The following is a 24,892-nucleotide window of genomic DNA, read 5'->3' as shown; positions in this document are numbered from 1 at the left end:
CCCCTCTTCCAAATCGTTAATATAGATTGTAAAGAGTTGGGGACCCAGCACTGACCCCTGCGGAACACCACTAGTTACTGATTGCCAGTCTGAGAATGAACCATTTATCCCAACTCTCTGCTTTCTGTTAGAGAGCCAATCCTCCACCCACGCCAGAATATTACCCCCAATCCCGTGATTTTTTATCTTGAGCAATAATCTTTTGTGTGGCACCTTGTCAAATGCCTTTTGGAAGTCTAAATACACTACGTCCACTGGTTCCCCTTTATCCACCCTGTATGTTACTTCCTCAAAGAACTCCAGCAAATTTGTTAAACATGACTTCCCCTTCATAAAACCATGCTGACTTTGTCCTATTAAATTATGTTTATCCAAATGTCCCGTTACCGTCTCCTTAATAATGGACTCCAAAATTTTACCAACCACAGATGTTAGGCTAACAGGTCTATAGTTTCCAGCCTTCTGCCCTTTTTAAATAAGGGTGTTACATTAGCAGTTTTCCAATCTGCCGGGACCTTTGCTGAGTCCAGGGAGTTTTGGAAAATTATTACCAATGCATCCACAATCCCTACCGCCACTTCCCTCAAGACCCTAGGATGTAAGCCATCAGGTCCAGGGGATTTATCCGCCTTGAGTCCCATTATTTTACCAAGTACCACTTCCTTAGTGATTTTAATCGTATTTAGCTCCTCCCCCCCCAGAGCCCCCTGTTAGTCCAGTGTTGGGATATTCTTAGTGTCCTCTACCGTAAAGACTGATACAAAATATTTGTTCAGCGTTTTTGCCATCTCCATGTTGAGCGAAAGGCTTCTGCACAGGGAGGCAAGGATAACATTTGGAGAGGCAGTCGCCCTGGTTACTCCTACACATCAGCCAGGCATTGGCATGGCATAGCATTAGTGAGATCTGGGTGCAGGTTTCCTACCTAGAGGGTGCATGGCGTGCAGAACCCGAGGACGAAGGAACACCCGACAAAAATCACCCACACCTTTCGATAAAAGTATTACATTCTAGATTACATTAGAATCAGACATCAAATTACTCATTAGAAAAACTGCAGGATATTTTGCGATAGTTCAGACTGCAACGCTAGGGCCAAGCAGTTTACTGAGAAAATAAGTGTCCTATTCACGATAGGAGTGTTTTATTCAGCTATATTGCTGCTGAACACACCAATTCACAGAACAAAGACACTCCTAGGAGAAAATTGTTAGCATTATATCTATCAGGAAAGGATGAACAGGCTGGGTCTCTTTTCTTTGAGAAGGATGAGGGGTGACCTAATAGAGGTCTTTAAAACTATGAAAGGTTTTGATAGAGTAGACACAGATAGAGCGTTTCCACTTGTGGGGAAGAGCAAAGCTAGAGGCCGTCAATATTAGATAGTTACCAAGAAATCAAAAAAGGAATTCAGAAGAAATGTCTTTACCCAGAGAGTGGTGAGAATGTGGAACTCGCGACCACAGAGGTAGAGGACACAAATAGCATAGATGCATTTCAGGGGAAGCTAGATAAGCATGAGGCAGAAGGGAATAGAGGGTAATGCTGATAGAGTTACATGAGGAAGGGGGCGCGAGTGGAGCATAAACACCAGCATAGACTGGTTGGGCCGAATTGTGCTGTATATTCTATGTAATTTAAGTGGTAGTGGCATTGGGCTGATGATGGTGCAGCGAGTTAGACATTGGCCTTTCACCTTTGGGATCTGGATTCAAATCCAGCCTCGACCGATGGGATGAAAGCCTCCTCCGTCTGCTGGCTGTGGAGATCCTGTGCGAAATGGTTTTGGCCAGTCTTAATCTAGTTCCCAACAAGCATTGGGCCTACAGCGCAAAACTACACCCCAGTTCATCACTAATTGGCAATCTCTCTCAGACCGCAGGATGAGCGATGTGGGAAGTCACACTGGTGCCGAACAGCGAAGGCCCGAACAGCGAAGGCCCTCGAGAGGGGTTGGGACTGATGCACACTGTCGAATATCTTTACTGTGAATTTATCAGTATTCTACCTAATCTGGGAGCGCTTGGTGCTGGCACTGAGTCTCATTCCCCAGCATTTGCATCTCTTATCTTGATGAGCATAAGGATTATAAAAAAGATTGCTAGTCTTAATTGGAGTGAGATTGGAGGGCTGGACTTTGCCGTCGATGCTCTCCTCATCGCAACTCCTACCGACAAGCTGTGCTATCTATACTGTACTCCCAAATCTCAATGTTGGAAGCTACACCTTGTGCTTATGCAGCACACTAAATTGAACTCAAGGGGGAGCCCCGGGAGGGGAGGCTGGTGAGCAGGCCCGGGCGTTGGGCTGAAGATTGTCGGACAGGAGGAATGGTGGAAAATGGAATGGCGGCGCGCACAGACGCAGCGGCTTTGCTTCTCCCAGGACGGTGCTATTTACGTTTAATGTTAATGTTATTTGTACTGGACTCATGGGAGCTTGCAAGATCACATTTCGTTGTTCATGTACTTGTGCATTGTACAATGACAATAAAATTAAATTATTATTATTAAGTGTCAATCATTAAGATTGCATTACACCTCTTTTGAAGGCAGCTGAAATACATGCGATAGCCAATCTACTGGCTATGCTCATTGGAATTTAGAAGAATGAGGTGTGATCTTATTGAAACATATAGGATACTGAGGGGGTTCGACAGGCTAGATGCAGAGAGGATGTTTCCTCTCGTGAGGAAATCTAGAACTCGGGGGCGTAGTTTCAGAATAAAGGGTCGCCCTTTTAGAACTGAGATGAGGAGGAATTTCTTCTCACAGAGGGTTGTAAATCTGTGGAATTCTCTGCCCCAGAGAGCCGTGGAGGCTGGGTCATTAAATACATTTAAGGTGGAGATAGACAGATTTTTGCAAGATAAGGGAGTGAAGGGTTATGGGGAGCGGGCAGGGAAGTGGCTTTGAGCTCAAGATCAGCCATGACCTTATTGAATGGCGGAGCAGGCTCGAGGGGCCAAGTGGCCTATTCCTGCTCCGATTTCTTATGTTCTTATGAACTTCAAATACTTGGCAGGAGTCGGGTCGTATAAAAAGCATTCTAAATGTCACAAGAAGACCCTCAAAAGTTTTTCTTTGACTTTTTCAACTTTCTACTTTCCTTTCTAGTCTTCAACAAACTGAAAGCAGCATCAAAACATTTGCTGGAGACAGTGCAGCGATGTCATAGGGCTGAATTTACGGCGCAAAAGTCCCAGGAAATTACTGCAAATGTGAGTTGCGCCACACCAATTTCCTGGGACGTTTGTACTGCTCCGCTGTTTCCCTTGCTGAAATGGCGAACAGATAATTAACATAGCTACAGCCCCAGTGAATTCAAATGGGGGGTCGGGAATTTGCTGAATGAACGCGACTCTGATCACCACTTAAACAGTTACAGAATGGCGCTGGGGGGTTAAGTGCATTTGGTACAAGTCAGGAGTGTGATGGAATACTCTCCACTTGCCTGGATGAGTGCAGCTCCAACAACACTCAAGAAGCTCGACACCATCCAGGACAAAGCAGCCCGCTTGATTGGCACCCCATCCACCACCTTAAACATTCACTCCCTCCACCACCGGCGCACCGTGGCTGCAGTGTGTACCATCTACAAGATGCACTGCAGCAACTCGCCAAGGCTTCTTCGGCAGCACCTCCCAAACCCACGACCTCTTCCACCTAGAAGGACAAGGGCAGCAGGCGCATGGGAACACCACCACCTGTAAGTTCCCCTCCAAGTCACACACCATCCTGACTTGGAAGTATATCGGCGATCCTTCATCGTCGCTGGGTCAAATTCCTGGAACTCCTTCCCTAACAGCACTGTGGGAGCACCTTCGCCACACGGACTGCAGCGGTTCAAGAAGGCAGCTCAACACCACCTTCTCAAGGGCCACTAGGGATGGGCAATAAATGCTGTTTAAATGTGTTTTCAATTTGACACAAACAAATGTATGACTATTGTAAATCTCACTTTTATTTCCATGTATATTGCTCATGGGGCAACTTTGTAATTATTAGTACTGGCTGCAACACTTTCATTACAGCTGTGTATCTATTAGGCCAAATAATACGATATCTTTAATAAGAATACCGTATCTCTAACTATTGTCATAACACATCAGAATAAGATGAATCAAACAATAAACTGTGACTGCAATGGATCTGTTGGGAATATGGGTTCGAACCTGAAGCCAAATAGGCATGTATTATTTTCATGTTAAAATTAATTGCAAACGTGTCTGCCTCTATCACCTTTCTGCCTAAGCATGCTGTTTCACATCACTATCCTATGGCATTCCCTCTCCTCCATCACTTGGTGTTCATTCTCATTTCCACTTGAGAACCTCGAAGGCTAGCTCTCCAAGATTACATTTTTTTTAAGCCGCGACCTCTTCCACCTAGAAGGACAAGGGCAGCAGGCGCATGGGAACACCACCACCTTCAAGTTCCCCTCCAAGTCACACACCATCTTGACTTAGAAGTATATCACCAATCCTTCATCGTCGCTGGGTCAAAATCCTGGAACTCCCTCCCTAACAGCACTGTGGGAGCACCTTCACCACACGGACTGCAGTGGTTCAAGAAAGTAGCTCACCACCACCTTCTCAAGGGCAATTAGGGATGGGCAATAAATGCTGGCCTTGCCAGCGACGCCCACATCCCATAAACGAATTTTAAAAATGTAATCTTGCTGCCGAAGCAGCCTTGGCGAGTTGCTGCAGTGCATCTTGCAGATGGTACACACTGCAGCCACGGTGCGCCGGTGGTGGAGGGAGTGAATGTTTAAGATGGTGGATGGGGTGCCAATCAAGCGGGCTGCTTTGTCCTGTATGGTGTTGAGCTTCTTGAGTGTTGCGCTCATCCAGGCAAGTGGAGAGTATTCCATCACGCTCCTTACTTGTGCCTTGTAGATGGTGGAAAGGCTTTGGGGAGTCAGGTGGTGAGACACTCGCCGCAGAATACCCAGCCTCTGGATGGTATCATTATTGGTTTTGATCAATGTTGTGCGACCATAAGTAAACTGCAATTATCCTTTCAAATTAACAGAAGTACACATTTACAAGAGGCGACATGGCTTCTGGGAATCAGAATACAGTTGCTTTTGAGATGCTACAAATACTTCACATATTCAACAAAGTTTTCCTGATCAGATTGATGAAACCAGAACCTGCATTTTTGAAGGTTGAATGTAATACCAATGTTACTTATACCAAATTATCTTTCGCACTGCTAGATACAGGAAACTTTGGTTTATCCGGAGGTTAACTGTCTGGAATGCTCGAGTCGCCGGCAAAAATCAGGAGCCGTTTCGTTAGGTTTTTTTTGTTTTCGTTGCTTTTTTTTCCACCAGTCAGGCTCTGCAAGGTCTCGCTGAAGCTGTTGCTAAGCTACAGAGACGCTTGCAAGGTACGGCCGACTGTTTAGAAGCTGTTGCTAAGCAACAGGGTTTGTTGCCAGATATGGAGCTCAAAATCTCCCTATGTTTCAACATTAGTGCTGGTTTGTCCGGCAGTTTTGATGGGATGGCAACAGCTCGGTCCCATCGGTGCCGGATAGCACACAGTTTCCTGTACTGGAATCGAACCAACTCGGGGTAATCCTTGAAACACTGAGAAATTGCCTCTTGGGTGACTGCTTTCTGCATCGCTTCTGAAAGTCCTTTCCGATTTCAGAAGTGATGCAGAAAGCCGTCAGCCAAGAGGCGTTTCCTACATTACAACGGTGGCTACGCTTCAACAAGTACTTCATTGGCTGCAGAGCACTTTGGGACGTCCGGTGGTCGTGAAAAGCGCTGTAGAAATGCAAGTCTTTTTTTCTTTGATGTCGGAGTAAAGTACAACACGCTCCTTCAAATCCACAGCTCCCAGCCAGAGCTTCGTGATACAGTGCGAGTTAGCGGGAGTTACAGACGAACTCTTATTTTCCCCAATAACCTTTGTACTTACGCCAATACTTATTTCTATTTTTTTTTTTAAATAATTTGTTGCCGGATATCAATAAATCCGGTTGGAATTCCCGCCGAAATCAACAAGCAAGATGAATTCTCATCTACCCGTTGGCTGCTCTGCATCGGATTTGCCGCTCGACAGGCTGCGGTGAATCCTAATCAGTTTTCCCAGCAAATTTTGGCCTAAATGTGCTAGCGGGTCGCGCAACGGTCTAAATTATGGCGCTCGGCACCAATATTGCCGTGGCAGGTCATTCCGAGCCGCTGTTGAACTTGTCCACCGGCGCTGGCCAATTCTTCACTGACCCACTAGGTGGAACATTATTATGTAGCTATCCAATGAGTTTCGCTCTCCTGCTATTTTCCCATCGCCCTGCAAATGTTTTCCTTTCAATTAAGGCGTTATCCCATTTAATACCAACTCCTCAGTTTAAAATAGTGGACACAGGAATTCATACTCCTAAATGTATTTATTACCGACAATTGCTCAGCGTGGGTTCAACCAATAGGTGGCAGCATCAAGTGCCCTCAGGTCAGCTACGTCAAGCTGCCTCACCCACAACCTCAACTGCAACCCCCCCCCCCCCCTCGCCACCAGTGTGGCATTTCCATCTCCCATAACGCCATATCAACTCCCACTGAGTCAAGATATCCCCGCAAAACTCACTCGCTATATGGCAAATTGCTCCTGCTCGGCAGAAACACGAACACATGGCTGCAGACGTCCAGGGACCACATGGCTAACCCGCCCTTCTCTGCCATAGGTGTTGCACGGGCCTGGGAGGCTGGGGAGGATGTGGTGAGCGAGAGGGCCATTTAGGACTGAGGGTTGTGAATCTTTGGCATTCTCCACTCCAGAGAGCTGTGAAAGCTCAAGTTGATGAGTATATTCAAGACAGAAATCAAAAGATTTTGGATACTAAGGAACTCGAGGGATATGGGGATTGGGCAGGAAAGTGGAGTGGATGTCGAAGATCAGCCATGATCTTATTGAAATGGAGAGAAATTACACAATGCTACAGTTCAGAGGAACCTGGGGGTCCTTGTGCATGAAACACAAAAAGTTAGCATGCAGGTACAGCAAGTAATCAAAAAGGCAAATGGAATGTTGGCCTTTATTGCAAGGGGGTTGGAGTATAAAAACAGGGAAGTCCTGCTACAACTGTACAGGGTATTGGTGAGACCACACCTGGAGTACTGTGTACAGTTTTGGGCTCCTTATTTAAGGAAGGATATACAGTACTTGTATTGGAAGCAGTTCAGAGATGATTCACACGGTTGATTCCTGAGGTGAGGGGGTTGACTTATGAGGAAAGGTTGAGCAGGCTGGGCCTATACTCATTGGAATTTAGAAGAATGAGAGGTGATCTTATTGAAACATACAAGGTACTGAGGGGGCTCGACAAGGTAGATGCAGAGAGGATGTTTCCCCTTGTGGGGAAATCTAGAACTCGGGGCATAGTTTCAGAATAAAGGGTCACCCTTTTAGAACTGAGATGAGGAGGAACAACTTCTCTCAGAGGGTCGTAAATCTGTGGAATTCTCTGCCACAGAGAGCCGTGGAGGCTGGGTCATTAAATACATTTAAGGTGGAGATACAGATTTTTGCAAGATAAGGGAGTGAAGGGTTATGGGGAGCGGGCGAGGAAGTGGCTTTGAGCCCAAGATCAGCCATGATCTTATTGAATGGCGGAGCAGGCTCGAGGGGCCAAGTGGCCGATTCCTGCTCCTATTTCTCATTTCTTATTGAATGGCGGAGCAGGCTCGAGGGGCAGAATGACTTACTCCTGCTCCTATTTCTTATGGAATTAAGATGGTAAGAATCCCCTCAAAAACATTTTAGAACCCAGAGATTTGAAGTTTGCTGTCATCTTTCAACAAAATGAAGTCAAAATACCAGCCTTCCATAAACAACCGAATTAAAAAGCACATCTGCCTCTTTCATTTTCGTCCCCAAGAGGAAAGTACCCAACTCCGCCACATAAACTGGGGAAATACCCAGCCCCAACACACCCCGGCCACTCCCCTGGTTTTCAGGCTCTGTATATGCAGGTTTATTTATATAGGAAGCTGCAGCTGCAAAGTGAACACAATCACAGAATGGTTACAGCACAGAAGGAGGCCATTTGGCCTGTGCCGGCTCTCTGCAAGAGCACTTCAGCTAGTCCCACTCCCCCGCCCTTTCCCCGTAGCTCTGAAAAATGTTTTCCTTCAGGTGCTTATCCGATTCCTTGGGAAAGCGGGAGAAATCTCGGCGGGAATCGCGGAGCGGCGACTATAAAAAGGCCCCAGAGGCTCAGGTAGGTTTACCAATCTCCAATCTCAGAGGGAGAGAAGTAAAAAGTAATCGAAGTGTGACGTCACCAGAAAGCAGGTAAGTATTTCTCTCTTTATAAACTTTAACTCTGTGGTTTATAGTTTCTAAAGTCTCTGTGGTGTAGCGGGGACTGTTTATAAACCAGGGCCCTTAAATATACTATTTAACTGTGGTGTAATTGGTGGGATTGACTTGACTTAATTTAATTGCAATTAAATTAAATCAAGGGTAAGTCACAGCAGGGGAGCCCGGTGCCGTGATATGCTCCTCCTGCGCTATGTGGGAACTCAGGGACACTTCCTGTGTCCCTGACAACTGTGTGTGCAGGAAGTGTGTCCAGCTGCAGCTACTGGCAGACCGCATTGCAGCGCTGGAGCTGCAATTGGATTCATACTGGACCATTCGCGAGGCTGAGGACGTTGTGAATAGCATGTTTAATCAGTTGGTCACACCGCAGGCTAAGGCTGGACAGGCAGAAAGGGAATGGGTGACCAACAGACAGAGTACTAGGCACAGGCAGGAAGTGCAGGGGTCCCCTGTGGACATCCCCCTCTCAAACAGATACACCACTTTGAGTACTGTTGGGGGGGATAGCTTATCAGAGGAAGGCAGCAGCAGCCAACTTCCTGGCACCAGGCTCTGCTGCACAGGACGGGAGGAAAAAAAGAGGGGTAGAGCTATAGTAATAGGGGATTCTATTGTAAGGGGAATAGATAGGCGTTTCTGCGGCCGCAAACGAGACTCCAGGATGGTGTGTTGCCTCCCTGGTGCAAGGGTCAAGGATGTCTCGGAGCGGCTGCAGAACATCTTGGAAGGGGAGGGTGAACAGCCAGTTGTCATGGTGCATATAGGTACCAACGATATAGGTAAAAAGCGGGATGAGGTCCTAAAAGCGGAATATAGGGAGTTAGGAGGTAAATTAAAAAACAGGACCTCAAAGGTAGTAATCTCAGGATTGCTACCAGTGCCACGTGCTAGTCAGAGTAGAAATAGAAGGATATTTCAGGTGAATACGTGGCTAGAGGAATGGTGCAAGGGGGAGGGATTCAAATTCCTGGGACATTGGAACCGGTTCTGGGGGGGGGGTGGGACCAGTTCAAACCGGACGGTTTGCACCCGGGCAGGGCTGGGACCGATGTCCTAGGGGGAGTGTTTGCTAGTGCTCTGGGGGAGGGTTTAAACTAAAATGACAGGTGGTTGGGAACCTGAGCAGGGGGACAGAGGAATGGGAAACAAGGATAAAAGCAAAAGGTATATAGACCTCCAAACAGTAATACGGAGGTTGGGGATAGCATTAAAAGGGAAATTAGAGAAGCATGCAATAAGGGCACAGCAGTTATCATGGGTGACTTTAATCTACATATAGATTGGGCTAACCAAATTAGTAACAATACTGTGGAGGAAGAATTCCTGGAATGTTTAAGGGTTGGTTTCCTGGACCAATATGTCGAGGAACCAACCAGAGATCAGGCCATCTTAGACTGGGTATTATGTAACGAGAAAGGATTAATTAGCAATCTTGTTGTGCGATGCCCCTTGGGTCGGAGCGATCATAATATGATCGAATTCTTCATTAAGATGGAGAATGAAGTAGTCGACTCAGAGACTAGGGTCCTAAATTTAAATAAAGGAAACTACGATGGTCTCAGGCGCGAGTTGGGTAGGATTGATTGGGGAATGTCACTCAAAGGGTTGACGGTGGATAGGCAATGGCAAACATTCAAAGACCGCATGGATGAACTACAGAATTTGTTCATCCCAGTTTGGCATAAAAATAAAACAAAAAAGGTGACTCAACCGTGGCTAACAAGGGAAATTAGGGATAGCATAAGATCCAAGGAGATGACATATAAATTGGCCAGAAAAAGCAGTAAACCTGAGGATTGGGAGCAGTTTAGGATCCAACAAAGGAGGACAAAGGGATTAATTAAAAAAGGGAAAACAGATGATGAGAGTAAGCTTGCAGGGAACATAAAAACTGACTGTAAAAGCTTTTATAGATATGTGAAGAGAAAAAGATTGGTGAAGTCAAGCGTAGGTCCCTTGCAGTCAGAATCAGGGGAATTTATAATGGGGAACAAAGAAATGGCAGACTAATTAAATACATATTTTGGTTCTGTCTTCACAAAGGAGGACACAAATAACCTCCCAGAGATGTCGGGGAACATAGGGTCTGATGAAAGGGAGGAACTGAAAGAAATCAGTATTTGTAGGGAAATGGTGTTAGGGAAATTGATGGGATTGAAGGCCGATAAATCCCCAGGGCCTGATAATCTACATCCTAGGGTACTTAAGGAAGTGGCCCTAGAAATAGTTGATGCTTTGCTGATCATCTTCCAGCATTCGATGGAATCTTTAACAGTACCCATGGATTGGAGGGTAGCTAATGTTACTCCACTATTCAAAAAAGGTGGTAGAGAGAAAACGGGGAATTACAGACTGGTAAGCCTGACATCGGTAGTGGGGAAAATGCTAGAGTCCATTATAAAGGATGTAATAGCTGAGCACTTGGAAAACAGTGACAGGATCGGACAAAGTCAACATGGATTTACAAAAGGTAAATCGTGCTTGACTAATCTACTGGAATTTTTTGAGGATGTAACTGGTAAAATAGATAAGGGAGAACCAGTGGATGTGGTGTATTTGGACTTTCAGAAGGCTTTCGATAAGGTCCCACATAAGAGATTAGCATGTAAAGTTAAGGCACATGGGATTGGGGGCAAGGTACTGACTTGGATAGAGAACTGGTTGGCAGACAGAAAGCAAAGAGTTAGAATAAACGGCTCTTTTTCCGAGTGGCAGGCAGTGACTAGTGGGGTACCGCAGGGATCGGTCCTTGGACCCCAGCTATTCACAATATATATTACTGATCTAGACAAGGGAACTAGATGTAATATCTCCAAATTTGCAGACAACACAAAGCTGGGTGGGCGTGTGTGCTGTGAGGAGGATGCCGAGAAACTCCAGGATGATTTGGACAGGTTGGGTCATTGGGCAAAAGCATGGCAGATGCAATATAACGTGGATAAATGTGAGGTTATCCACTTTGGTGCCAAAAACAGGAAGGCAGATTATCTGAATGGCAATAGATTGGGAGAAGGGGAAGTGCAACGAGACCTGGGTGTCCTTGTGCACCAGTCGCTGAAGGTAAGCATGCAGGTGCAGCAGGCGGTTAAGAAGGCAAATGGCATGTTGGCCTTCGTAGCGAGAGGGTTCGAGTACAGGAACAAGGGTGTCTTTCTGCAGTTATACAGGGCCTTGGTGAGACCACATCTTGAGTATTGTGTGCAGTTTTGGTCACCTTATGAGGAAGGATGTTCTTGCCATGGAAGGAGTTCAGCGAAGATTCATCAGGCTGATACCTGGGATGGCAGGAATGACGTACGAGGAGAGATTGGGTCGACTGGGCTTGTACTCGCTGGAGTTTAGAAGAATGAGAGGGGATCTCATTGAAACCTATAAAATTCTGACAGGACTGGACAGGCTAGATGCAGGAAGGATGTTCCCGATGGTCGGGGAGTCCAGAACCAGGGGTCACAGTCTAAGGATAAGGGGTAGGCCATTTAGGACAGAAATGAGGAGGAATTTCTTCACCCAGAGAGTGGTGAACCTGTGGAATTCTCTACCACAGAAGGCAGTAGAGGCCAATACATTAAATATATTCAAGAAGGAGTTGGATATATTTCTTAAGGCTAAAGGGATCAAGGGGTATGGGGAGAAAGCAGGGACCGGGTACTGAAATTGGATGATCAGCCATGATCGCATTGAATGGCGGAGCAGGCTCGAGGGGCCGAATGGCCTACTCCTGCTCCTATCTTCTATGTTTCTATGCCGTGATTGAGTCTGCCTCCACCACCCTTTCAGGCAGTGCATTCCAGATCCTAACCACTCGCTGCGTAAAAGAGTTCTTCCTCATGTCGCCTTTGGATCTTCTGCCAATCACCTTAAATCTGTGTCCTCTGGTTCTCGACACTTCCGCCAATGGGAACAGTTTCTCTCTATCTACTCTGTCTAGACCCATCATGATTTTGAACACCTCGATCAAATTTCCTCTCAACCTTCTCTGCAACAACCCCAGCTTCTCCAGTCTATCCACGTAACTGAAGTCCCTCGTCCCTGGAACCAGTCTTGTAAATCTTTTTCTGCACCCTCTCTAAGGCCTTCACGTCCTTCCTAAAGTGAAGCCTTCACATCCTTCCTAAAGTGACCAGAGGCCTCACAAGCCAGCCATCTCCCCTTGCCGTGCCCTGCAGAAGGGAAGGAGGAGAGAGGCTCAAAATCATAAAAGGCAAATTTAGGACTAATGGTCAGGGTGCTCCTTCACGGAGCAATCAACACATGGAATAACCTGCTGGATAGAGTAGTGGAAGTAAAAACCCGTGGAATTATTTAAGAAGCAGCTGGGTGCCGTTGCGGGAATATTTTAAGATCGTTATGGATGGGTGAAGTATGGCCTTCCTCATCCGTAAGTATCTTGCAAATACCTGCCAGGCTCCAGACCCCAATGGGTGGTGGTAGTTTGAGCCCCAGGTCCGCTGCCCCCAGAGCCTGGAGGGTCAGGGGTCGGGGAAGAGAAATGGTGTATATCTATATATATCGCAGGGCAGTACATACTTGAGTGACGATGCAATAACAGGCAGTGGCGGTGATTCCACTAGATGGTATCAGAGGTTGCCAAATTGTTCAGCGCAGCTCTGATGCAAGCGCTCAACCAAGCCTGCTGTGCATTTCCACTATTTCCTGCCTTTCTTTCAGATTTCCAGCATTGTCCAGTTTTCTTTTTACCCAGAAAATGGGCGCAAGCTTGCTTTAAAAAAAGAGTGCGGCTCAATAAAAGGGCGTTCGAGAGAGCAGGCTGCAAACCACAAGATCAAATGTGCACAGTGCAGCACACAGTACTCTCAAATCTGTTAACTGGGGGGAAGTTAGATGATCCTGGTGTAAATTGGCAATTTTGTAGTACAGTTTGAAAGAAAAAGAAAATCAATTTCAATTCAGCGATACGGTACCACAGTGAGCACTAATTCTTCCAGGGTGGATTATTCTGGTTTACAGGACTCTGTTGTAGTAGCTTTAATCAGCACAGCCCGGCTATTGAATGAATAAAATCAGCCAATCAAATCAATTCAGACAAGATAAGCACGACTAATGATCTCCGCTTCGCCCTCGGTCCCAGTTGGTGCTAAATTGTCTTCAAAGCATCGACTTATTTCTCAACCATGACTGCACTGGCACTGGGAACCAAATGCCTCAGGAATTGTTTACTTATTAAGCAGGATTACAGGAAATATAAAGCTCCCCACTGAAATAGGGAGCCCAACAACCTTGGGAAACATCAGCTCGAAGTTTAAAAAAAAAAAAAAAAATTCCAGGCTGATGGTTAAAAGAGCCAAAAGCGGGAAATCTGAAATAAAAACAGAAAATGGTGGAAATACTCAGCAGGTCAGGCAGCATCTGCGGAGAGAGAAACAGAGTTAACGTTTCAGGTCGATTAAATGTTAACTGTTGCCCTCTCCGCAGATGCTGCCTGACCTATTGATGGTTGAAGATATTGTCTGGCAAAGTCCTGAATTTTGTGCTGTCGAAGCTTTAAGGGACTAGACAGACTAGATGCAGGAAGGCTGTTCCTGATGGCGGGGGAGTCCAGAACCAGGGGGCACAGTCTAAGGATAAGGGGTAAGCCATTTAGGACAGAGATGAGGAGGAATTTCTTCACCCAGAGAGTGGTGAACCTGTGGAATTCTCTACCACAGAATGCAGTTGAGGCCAATTCATTAAATATATTCAAGAAGGAGTTAGATATATTTCTTAAGGCTAAAGGAATCAAGGGATATGGGGAGAAAGCAGGGACAGGGTACTGAATTTGGATGATCAGCCATGATCTCATTGAATGGCGGAGCAGGCTCGAGGGGCCGAATGGCCTACTCCTGCTCCTATCTTCTATGTTTCTATGGAAGAACAAGAGAGAGCCAAACAGGCCAGTATAACACAGGCAGTTGGGGTCACTTTAACCGAAGCCGCCTGGTGAGGAACTGACTGGAATGGATCGACTGCCAGTCTTACACCCCGCCCGAGATTTTACTCTCCACCAACCTCAACGGAAAAATAAAGTGGGGCGGGCGAGCGGCCGATCCGATCCAGTCAGTTGCCCACTGGGTGGGTTAGGGTCGAACATACTCCCCCTACCAGGCCCGACAAACATTTGCACCAGTCCAGCACTCTCTCATTACTCCGGTTATTCTCTGCATCGTTACAGAGCCAAGAGGTGCAATGATTTAATGGCCTTCACAAATTTTACTCGGTGGGAGTCGAGCGGGTGGGCCGAGGGCAATTCACGCATTTTCCACCAGCCCCTGGAGAAGTGCGGACATCTATTCTTGGCCTTTTCACAAACTGGGAAACTTGCTGCGTACAGAAGAGGACAAAGACTCTCGCACACGCCCGAGAAAAATAACCACCGACAGCCAACCTGCTCAACTCAATCCTGCCAAAGCAAGCATTGTTCAAAAACTCAATTCACAGCATTTCCTCTCTTTGTTTAAGCAGGGAGGAGAAAGTGCTCCTCTGATGTAGGTTCGACCCTCATATACCGAATTCCTATCTAAAGAAGGGGTGGCTAGCCTGCTCCCAGTCCTATAGCGAGTTGCTGCGGGCAGGTTTCTCCAGCATTACGTTACCAAGGTCGTAGCTGTCCTGTTCAGTTCCGATCAGAAGCTTCATATATTAGCCTCAAATTGCACGGTCTTCCTAGATGCTTGTCCGGGCTGAAGCCAATGGTACCTACATTACATAGGATTACGTAGGATATACGGCACAGAAATAGGCCATTCGGCCCAACCAGTCCATGCCGGCGTTTATGCTCCACTCGAGCCTCCTCCCGTCTTTCCTCATCTAACTCTATCAGCGTAACCCTCTATTCCCTTCTCCCTCATATGCTTGTCCAGCCTCCCCTTAAATGTATCTATACTATTCGCTTCAACCACTCCCTGTGGTAGCGAGTTCCACATTCTCCCCACTCTCTGGGTAAAGAAGTTTCTTCTGAATTCCCTATTGGATTTCTTGGTGACTATCTTATATTGATGGCCTCTAGTTATGCTCCTCCCCACAAGTGGAAACATTCTCTCTCTATCCACTCTATCAAAACCTTTCATCATTTTAAAGATCTCTATTAAGGTCACCCCTCAGCTTTCTTTTTTCAAAGAGAAAAGAGACCCAGCCTGTTCATCCTTTCCTGATATGTATACCCTCGCATTTCTGGTATCATCCTTGTAAATCTTCTCTGCACCCTCTCCAGTGCCTCTATATCCTTTTTATAATATGGCGGCCAGAACTGTACGCAGTACTCCAAGTGTGGTCTCACCAAGGTTCGATAGAGGTTTAGCATAACTTCCCTACTTTTCAATTCTATCCCTCTGGAAATAAACCCTGGTGCTTGGTTTGCTTTTTTTATGGCCTTGCTAACCTGTGGCGCAACTTGTAGTGATTTGTGTATTTGTACTCCGAGATCTCTTTGTTCCTCTACCCCACCTAGACTCGCACCCTCCAAGTGATAAGTGACCTCCCTATTCTTCCTACCAAAATGTAATACAGGTAGACTACCTTTTATCCGAACTTCCGAAAACCGAAACCCTCTAAAAACCGAAGGTTTTTTCGTTCAGCGTAAGTCGTGCACACGACATGACCAGAGTGGCGCACGACTTACGCTGAGCAGAGGGTCAGCGTAAGTCGTGCGCACGACCCCGACCCCCGCCGACGACCCCCCGCGGACCCCCCCCCCCCCCCCCGCCGACCCCCCGCGGACCCCCCCCCCCCGCCGACCCCAACTCCCGCGGACCCCCGCCGACCCCCCCGCCGACCCCGACCCCGACCGACCCACCCCCGACAAATTTCCCAGTCTTATAAAATACCTTCCGAAATCCGAAACACGGCTGGTCCCGAGGTTTTCGGGTAAAGGATAGTCTACCTGTACCTCACATTTGTCTGTGTTGACCTTCATTTGCCAATTATATGCCCATTCTGCAAGTTTATTAATGTCTTCCTGTAACTTGCACGGTGGCATAGTGGTTAGCACTGTTGCCTCACAGCGTCAGGGACCCGGGTTCAAATCCGGCCTCGGGTCACTGTCTGTGTGGAGTTTGCACATTCTCCCTGTGTCTGCGTGGGTTTCCTCCGGGTGCTCCGGTTTCCTCCCACAATCCAAAGATGTGTGGGTTAGGTTGATTGGCTATGATAAATTGACCCTTAGTGTTAGGGGGACTAAATACGTGGGGTTACGGAGATAGGGTGGGATATGTGTTAGTGTAGGGGTTACGGGGATCGGGTGGGATATGTCGGTGCAGGCTCAATGGGCCGAAATGGCCTCTATCTGCACTGTGGGGTATCTGTGTATCCTCCTCAGTATTGACTATCCCCCCAATTTGGTGTCATCCACAAATTTAGAAATTGTTTTTTTGATTCCAAAGTCTAAATCGTTAATGTAAATTGTGAACCGCGGGGGTCCCAGCACTGATCCTGGTGGAACACGACTACCCACCTTCTGCCTCTGCACTACACACCTACACCCACTATACCCAAACTCCAGCTCAACCGAACCGAGTCTGGCCACCTTACACTCCGCACTCAATCCCACTTAGCCATAACTCTCATCCTTGCTGAAATCCACGTCCGTTGATAAAAAAACATTGTCTTTACAAATCCCTCTTGCTCCATTCTACCTTCTTCCACCTCCTCTAAACCCAGCTCGCACCCTCCACCTCACTGGATTATATTCTACTCTGCACCCCCCTCCATCTATCAATCAGTGGTAGAGCTTTCAGCCTTCACTGCTCTGCGCTCGGATATTCTCCTCTTCCATCTTGCCCCACCCAATTTCACAAGACTCCAAAGGCTACTCTTTGGCCCCTTGCCCTAGTTCCTGCTCAGGGTCCATTCCCACCCCATCCACAGGGTGCCTTGGGATACTCCATTGTATTAATGGTACCATAAAAGTTACCATTACTGTAAGGGTTAAGGCAAAGGCCCACCCTCAGTCTTTCCATCATGTGTGAAAGCATCTTGCTGTTATAAGACACCTTTTCCTGCTGGCCAACCATCAGAAATTCAAACTGGAGGGAAAATCAAATACAGATGAGCTGTATATTTTTTTTTACTAAATTGCTGTTTCATGAGTATTTAAGTTCTACAGTTAGGGAATCTGTTCTGGGTAGCACTTCCCCATCCAAATCTTACAGTCTCCATTGCATCAGGAGTATTACCAGACATACAGGAATTCTCAAGGGAATCCACGGAGATTGCAGGATGATTGAAACCAAGCAGGTAGGTTCGGTCAGTGCTGTCCAATACATTAGCCACTGGCCACATGTGGCGAATTGGGAACCCAGATGTGGAAAAATTGCATTTCTGCTTAGTAAATTTTTTTAAATGATTAAGAGACACCTGGACGTGTGATCTCAATACTCATCGTCGGTGTATGTATGTGCCCTTCAGCATAACAAAAAACAAGAGTGTGCGCAGATCGGCGAGTGCTTTACTTCCTTGGTTACTGAACGGTGGTAGATGTTTAAATAAATATACATACAAGTGCTTGTATTGTGCGGGTGTATTAAGGCCTTTTCTACTAAAATTAGTGCATGTGGCTAAAACGGTGTCGCCGTGGCATCACCTGTGGCTAGTCAGCGATTTCTGTCGGACAACATTGGGTTAGGTACATCTTCCATGGGGGCACAGCCGCAACAGAAGTTTGCAAAGCACTGGGGGGGTGAAGAGTTGGCAAGGAATGGCAGCCTAAACCAGGTGCATCCCACATATTTGGCGGTTTAATGCAGAAACAATTTCATGATTTCCGCACTTCTTTGGTGGGCACAGACGGGGAAGTCTAAATGCAATACACCCGTGTGCAAGTTACCAATATAGAAACCATTTATGCAATGCAAACCTGCAACGTGGGGGTGAGGATCTATTGCCAGTGTAAAATATGAAAAAGGCAGTAAAGAATCATAGCAATTTACGGCACAGGAGGAGGCCATTTGGCCCATCGTGTCCGTGCCAGCCAAAAAGGAGCTATCCAGCCTAATCCCACTTTCCGGCTCTTGGTCCGTAGCCCTGTAGGTTTCGGCATTTCAAGTGCATATCCAAGTACTTTTTAAATGTGATGAGGGTTTCTGCCTCTACCACCCTTTCAGGCAGTGAGTTCCAGACCCCCACCACCCTCTGGGTGAAAACATTTCTCAACTCCCCTCTAATTATAGAAAAGTTCTGCAGGGACAGAACGGATAACGTGAATCATAACTACTACTAGAGTGCATTTCCAACCAGCAATGGCACACAGAGCTCCGATGCTTAGAATACATTCAATCCGCTGTATTTTTTAAAATTCATTCCTGGGATGTGGGCGTCGCTGGCAAGGCCAGCATTTATTGCCCATCCCTAATTTCCCTCGAGAAGGTGGTGGTGAGCCACCTTCTTGAACCGCTGCTGTCCGTGTGGTGAAGGTACTCCCACAGTGCTGCTAGGGAGGGAGTTCCAGGATTTTGACCCAGCGACGATGAAGGAAGGACAATGTATTTCCAAGTCAGGATGGTGTGTGACTTGGAGGTGGTGGTGTTCCCATGCGCCTGCTGCCCTTGTCCTTCTAGGTGGAAGAGGTCGCGGGTTTGGGAGGTGCTGCCGAAGAAGCCTTGGCGAGTTGCTGCAGTGCATCTTGTAGATGGTACACACTGCAGCCACGGTACGCCGGTGGTGGAGGGGGTGAATGTTTAAGGTGGTGGATGGGGTGCCAATCAAACAAGCTGCTGCCCTGGATGGTGTCGAGCTTCTTGTGTTGTTGGAGCTGCACTCATCCAGGCAAGTGGAGAGTATTCCATCACACTCCTGACCTGTGCCTTGTAGATGGTGGAAAGTCTTTGGGGAGTCAGGAGGTAAGACACTCGCCGCAGAATACCCAGCCTTTGACCCGCTCTTGTTGCCAAAGTATTTATATGGCTGGTCCAGTTAAGTTTCTGGTCAATGGTGACCCCCCCAGGATGTTGATGGTGGGGGATTCGGCGACAGTAATGCTGTTAAATGTCAAGGGGCGGTGGTTAGACTCTCGCTTGTTGGAGAGTCATTGCCTGGCACTTGTGCGGCGCGAATGTTACTTGACACTTATCAGTCCAAGCCTGAATGTCGTCCAGGTCTTGCTGTATGCTGGCATGGACTGATTCATTATCTGAGGAGTTGTGAACGGAACTGAACACTGTGCAGTCAGCGAACAACCCCAGTTCTGACCTTATGATGGAGAGAAGATCATTGATGAAGCAGCTGAAGATGGTTGGGCCTAGGACACCACCCTGAGGAACTCCTGCAGCGATGTCCTGGGGCTGAGATGATTGACCTCCAACAACCACAACCATCTTCCTTTGTGCTAGGTATGATTCCAGCCAGTGGAGAGTTTTCCCCCTGATTCCCATTGACTGCAGTTTTGCTAGGGCTCCTTGATGCCACACTCGGTCAAATGCTGCCTTGATGTCAAGGGCAGTCACTCTCACCTCACCTCTGGAATTCAGCTCTTTGGTCCATGCTTGGACCAAGGCTGTAATGAGGTCTGGTGCCGACTGGTCCTGGCGGAACCCAAACTGAGTTTCGGTGAGCAGGTTATTGGTGAGTAAGTGCTGCTTGATAGCACTGTCGATGGCACCTTCCATCACTTTGCTGATGATTGAGAGTAGACTGATGGGGCGGTAATTAGCCGGATTGGATTTGTCCTGCTTTTTGTGGATAGGACATACCTGGGCAGTTTTCCACATTGTCAGGCAGATGCCAGTGTTGTAGCTGTACTGAAACAGCTTGGCTAGAGGCGCGGCTAGTTCTGGAGCACAAGTCTTCACTACAGCCGGGATGTTGTCAGGGCCCCTAGCCTTTGCTGTATCCAGTGCGCTCAGCCATTTCTTGATAGCACGTGGTGTGAATCGAATTGGCTGAAGACTGGCTTCTGTGATGGTGGGGACCTCGGGAGGAAGCCGATATGGATCGTCCACTCGACACTTCTGGCTGAAGGTGGTTGCAAACGAGGATGGGGATATTCATGGCGCCTCCGCCTCCCGTTAGTTGTTTAATTGTGCACCACCATTCACCACTTGATGTGGCAGGACTGTAGAGCTTTGATCTGTCCGTTGATTATGGGATCGCTTATCTCTATCTATAGCATACTGCTTCCTTGTTTAGCATGCATGTAATCCTGTGTTGCAGCTTCCCCAGGTTGGCACCTCATTTTTAGGTATGCCTGGTTCTGCTCCTGGCATACTCTTCTGCACTTCTCGTTGAACCAGGGTTGGTCCCCCGGCTTGATGGTAATGGTAGAGTGAGGGATATGCCAGGCCATGAGGTTACAGATTGTGGTGGAATGCAATTCTGCTGCTGCTGATGGCCCAGAGCGCCTCATTTTTGGATATTAAGGGAATCAAGGGATATGGGGATAGTGCAGGAAAGTGGAGTTGAGGTAGAAGATCGGCCATGATCTTATTGAATGGCGGAGCAGGCTCAAGGGGCCGAATGTCATGTTCTCATGTATGCCCAGTTTTAAGCTGCTAGATCTGTTCTGAATGTATCCCATTTAGCACGGTGATGTCCTCAGTGTGAAGATGGGACTTTGTCTCCACAATGACTGTGCAGTGGTCACTGCTACCAATGCTGCCATGGACAGATGCATCTGCAGAAAGTAGATTGGCGAGGATGAGGTCAAGTAGGTTTTTCCCTCGTGTTGGTTCTCTAGCCACCTGCCGCAGGCCCAGACTGGCAGCTGTGTCCTTCAGGACTCGGCCAGCTCGGCCAGTAGTGGTGCTACCGAGCCACTCTTGGTGATGGACATTGAAGTCCCCCACCCAGAGTACATTCTGCGCCCTTGTTACCCTCAGTGCTTCTTTCAAGTGGTGTTCAACATGGAGGAGTACTGATTCAGCAGCTGAGGAAGGGCGGTGGGTGGTAATCAGCAAAAAAAAAGACTTGTATTTATATAGCGCCTTTCACGACCACCGGACGTCTCAAAGCACTTTACAGCCAATAAAGTACTATTTGAAGTGGAGTCACTGTTGTAATGTGGGAAACACGGCAGCCAATTTGCACACAGCAAGGTCCCACAAACAGCAATGTGATAATGACCAGATAATCTGTTTTTGTATGTTGGTTGAGGGATAAATATTGGCCAAGACACCGGGGAGAACTCCCCTGCTCTTCTTTGAATAGTGCCACAGGAACTTTTACGTCCACCTGTGAGAGCTAGGTTTAACGTCTCATCCGAAAGACGGCACCTCCGACAGTGCAGCACTCCCTCAGCACTGCATAGAAACATAGAAGATAGGAGCAGGAGTAGGCCATTCGGCCCCTCGAGCCTGCTCCGCCATTCAATGCGATCATGGCTGATCATCTAAATTCAGTACCCGGTCCCTGCTTTCTCCCCATATCCCTTGATCCCTTTAGCCTTAAGAAATATATCCAACTCCTTCTTGAATATATTTAATGAATTGGCCTCTACTGCCTTGTGTGGTAGAGAATTCCACAGGTTCACCACTCTCTGGGTGAAGAAATTCCTCCTCATCTCAGTCCTAAATGGCCTACCCCTTATCCTTAGACTGTGACCCCTGGTTCTGGACTCCCCGACCATCGGGAACATCCTTCCTGCATCGAGTCCTGTTAGAATTTTATAAGTTTCAATGAGATCCCCTCTCATTCTTCTAAACTCCAGCGAGTATAAGCCCAATCGACCCAATCTCTCCTCCTACGTCATTCCTGCCATCCCAGGTATCAGCCTGGTGAATCTTCGCTGCACTCCCTCCATGGCAAGAACGTCCTTCCTTAGATAAGGCGACCAAAACTGCACACAATACTCAAGGTGTGGTCTCACCAAGGCCCTGTACAACTGCAGCAAGACATTTTTGTTCCTGTACTTGACCCCTCTCGCTACGAAGGCCGACATACCATTTGCCTTCTTAACTGCCTGCTGCACTTGCATGCTTACTTTCAGCGACTGGTGCACAAGGACACCCAGGTCTCGTTGCACTTCCCCTTCTCCCAATCTATTACCATTCAAATAATAATCTGCCTTCATGTTTTTGACACCAAAGTGGATAACCTCGCATTTATCCACATTATATTGCATCTGCCATGCTTCTGCCCAATCACCCAACCTGTCCAAATCATCCTGGAGTTTCTCGGCATCCTCCTCACAGCACACACGCCCACCCAGCTTTGTGTCGTCTGCAAACTTGGAGATATTACATCTAGTCCCCTCGTCTAGATCATTAATATATATTGTGAATAGCTGGGGTCCTAGGACCGGTCCCTGCGGTACCCCACTCGTCACTGCCTGCCACTTGGCGAAAGATCCGTTTATTCCAACTCTTTGCTTTCTGTCTGCCAACCAGTTCTCTATCCAAGTTAATACCTTGCCCCCAATCCCACGTGCCTTAATTTTGCACGCTAATCTCTTATGTGGGACCTTATCGAAAGCCTTCTGAAAGTCCAAATACACCACATCCACTGGTTCTCCCTTATCTATTCTACCAGTTACATCCTCAAAAAATTCCAGTAGATTAGTCAAGCACGATTTACCTTTTGTAAATCCATTGTTGACTTTGTCCGATCCGGTCACTGTTTTCCAAGTGCTCTGCTATTACATCCTTTATAATGGACTCTAGCATTTTCCCCACTACCGATGTCAGGCTTACCGGTCTGTAATTCCCCGTTTTCTCTCTACCACCTTTTTTAAATAGTGGGGTTAACAGTAGCTACCCTCCAATCCATGGGTACTGTTCCAGAGTCTATCGAATTCTGGAGTGTCAGCCTAGCTTTATGTGCTCAAGTCTCTGGAGTGGGACTTGAACCCACAACCTTCTGACTCAGAGGCGAGTGTGCTACCCACTGAGCCACAGCTGACACAGGAGGTTTCCTTGCCCATTATTGACCTGAAGCCATGAAACTTCATGAGGTCTGGAGTCAATGCTGAGGACTCCCAGGGCCACTCCCTCCCGACTGTACACCACTGTGCCGCCACCTCTGGTGGGCCTGTCCCGTCAGTGGGACAGGTCATACCCAGAGATGGTGATGGAGAGTCTGGGACATTGGCTGAAAGGTAGGATTCTGTGAGTATGACTATGTCAGGGGTTGCTTGACTAGTCTGTGGGACAGCTCTCCCAATTTTGGCACAAGTGCCCAGATGTTGGTCAGAAGGACTTTGCAGGGTCGACTGGGCTGGGTGTGCCGTTGTCGTGTCCGAAGCCGGTGCATAGTTCGATGCTGGGTGCTCCATCCGGTTTTATTATTATTATTGTTTTCTGTAGCGGTTTGTTACAACTGAGTGGCTTGCTAGGCCATTCCAGGGGGCATTAAGAGTCAACCCCATTACTGTGGGTCTGGAGTCACATATCGGCCAGACCGGGTAAGGGCGGCAGATTTCCTTCCCTGAAGGACACGAGTGAACCAAATGGGTTTTTACAACAACCCCATAGTTTCATGGTCACCATTACGGATACTAGCTTTTTATTCCAGGTTTATTTAATTAACTGAATTTAAATTCCCCAGCTGCCGTGGTGGGATCACTAGTCCAGTAACATGACCACTATGCTACTGTTCCCATTAACACGGTGGTGTATTTAAACAATGTTTTTTCTTCTGAAGCAGTCTCCACAGGAAAGGCCTGTACACGACCTGGGATCACTGCACCAGATTTGACCACTTTATGGCTTTCGACATCTTTTCTTCCCCACCACCACCGCCACCCCATTCCAAACATACACACAAATAAAAGAAATCATTTCGTGCATCTCACCCTGTAGCAAGCGCTCCTCCTGTTGGCTGAACGTGGAGTGGCACTGGCGTCGAAGTCGTGGAGAAGTCCGCACCTCGCTCGCCTGCCCTCCCATCTCAGGAGGGCCAAGTGGAGACGAGTGCTCTTAATGGGAAACAAAATAGGAAGAAATAAGAACAAAACAAAAAAAAAAGTGAAATGATTTTGAATTTCAAACCAGACACAAGTTGTTGTTGTTGCATGACTTTATAAATCGAGGCAGAGTACAAAAGCCAAGAAGTTATGCTAAACTGATATGAAACACTAGTTCAGGCCCAGCTGGAGTACTGTGTTCAATTCTGGGCACCGCACTCTCGGGAGGCTTTGGAGAGGGTACCAAAGAGATTTGCAGGGAGGGGTTACAGTTACGTGGATAAACTAGAGAAGCTGGGGTTGTTCTCCTTCGGCCAGGGAAGGCTAAGAGGAGATTTGATAGAGGTGTTCAAAATCATGAAGGGTTTAGACAGAGTAAATAAAGAGAAACTGTTTCCAATGGCTGAAGGGTCGAATACGACAGGGCACAGAGTTAAGGTGCTTGGCAAAAGAACGAGAAGCGACACGAGGAAAAACTTTTTCATGCAGCGAGTGGTTAGGATTTGGAATGCACTGCCCGATAGGGCGGTGGAGGCAGATTCAATAGTAGACTTCAAAAGGGAACTGGACAAATAATTGGAGAAATAATTGCAGGGATATGGGGAAAGAGCGGGGGAGTAGGACTAACTGGATTGCTCTTCAAAGAGCCGGCGCAGACTCGATGGGCCAAATGGCCTCCTTCTGTGCTGCACTATTCTATGATTCCACAATTCGATTTTGCTTCCCCC

At 47.3% G+C, this 24,892-nt stretch overlaps 1 protein-coding gene across 3 annotated transcripts in view; it reads right to left on the bottom strand.

Annotated features, from left to right (window-relative positions):
* Positions 1-24,892, bottom strand: part of LOC147099018 (myocardin-related transcription factor A-like) — a 194,055-nt gene that overhangs the window by 154,675 nt on the left and 14,488 nt on the right. For all 3 annotated transcript variants that reach the window (XM_085969566.1, XM_085969561.1, XM_085969564.1), the window contains exon 2: positions 24,054-24,176. In XM_085969566.1, coding sequence (XP_085825692.1) covers positions 24,054-24,147 — 94 coding nt within the window. In that variant the 5' untranslated portion in view covers positions 24,148-24,176. The remainder of the gene's footprint in view (positions 1-24,053; positions 24,177-24,892) is intronic.

This window comes from Somniosus microcephalus, chromosome 28 (assembly GCF_052327205.1).
Source record: "Somniosus microcephalus isolate GS21.2 chromosome 28, FLI_Smic_1.0, whole genome shotgun sequence".
Classification (NCBI taxonomy): Eukaryota; Metazoa; Chordata; class Chondrichthyes; order Squaliformes; family Somniosidae; genus Somniosus; species Somniosus microcephalus.
The sequence above is the reverse complement of the archived record's forward strand: the minus strand, read 5'-3'. Positions and strand labels throughout refer to the sequence as shown.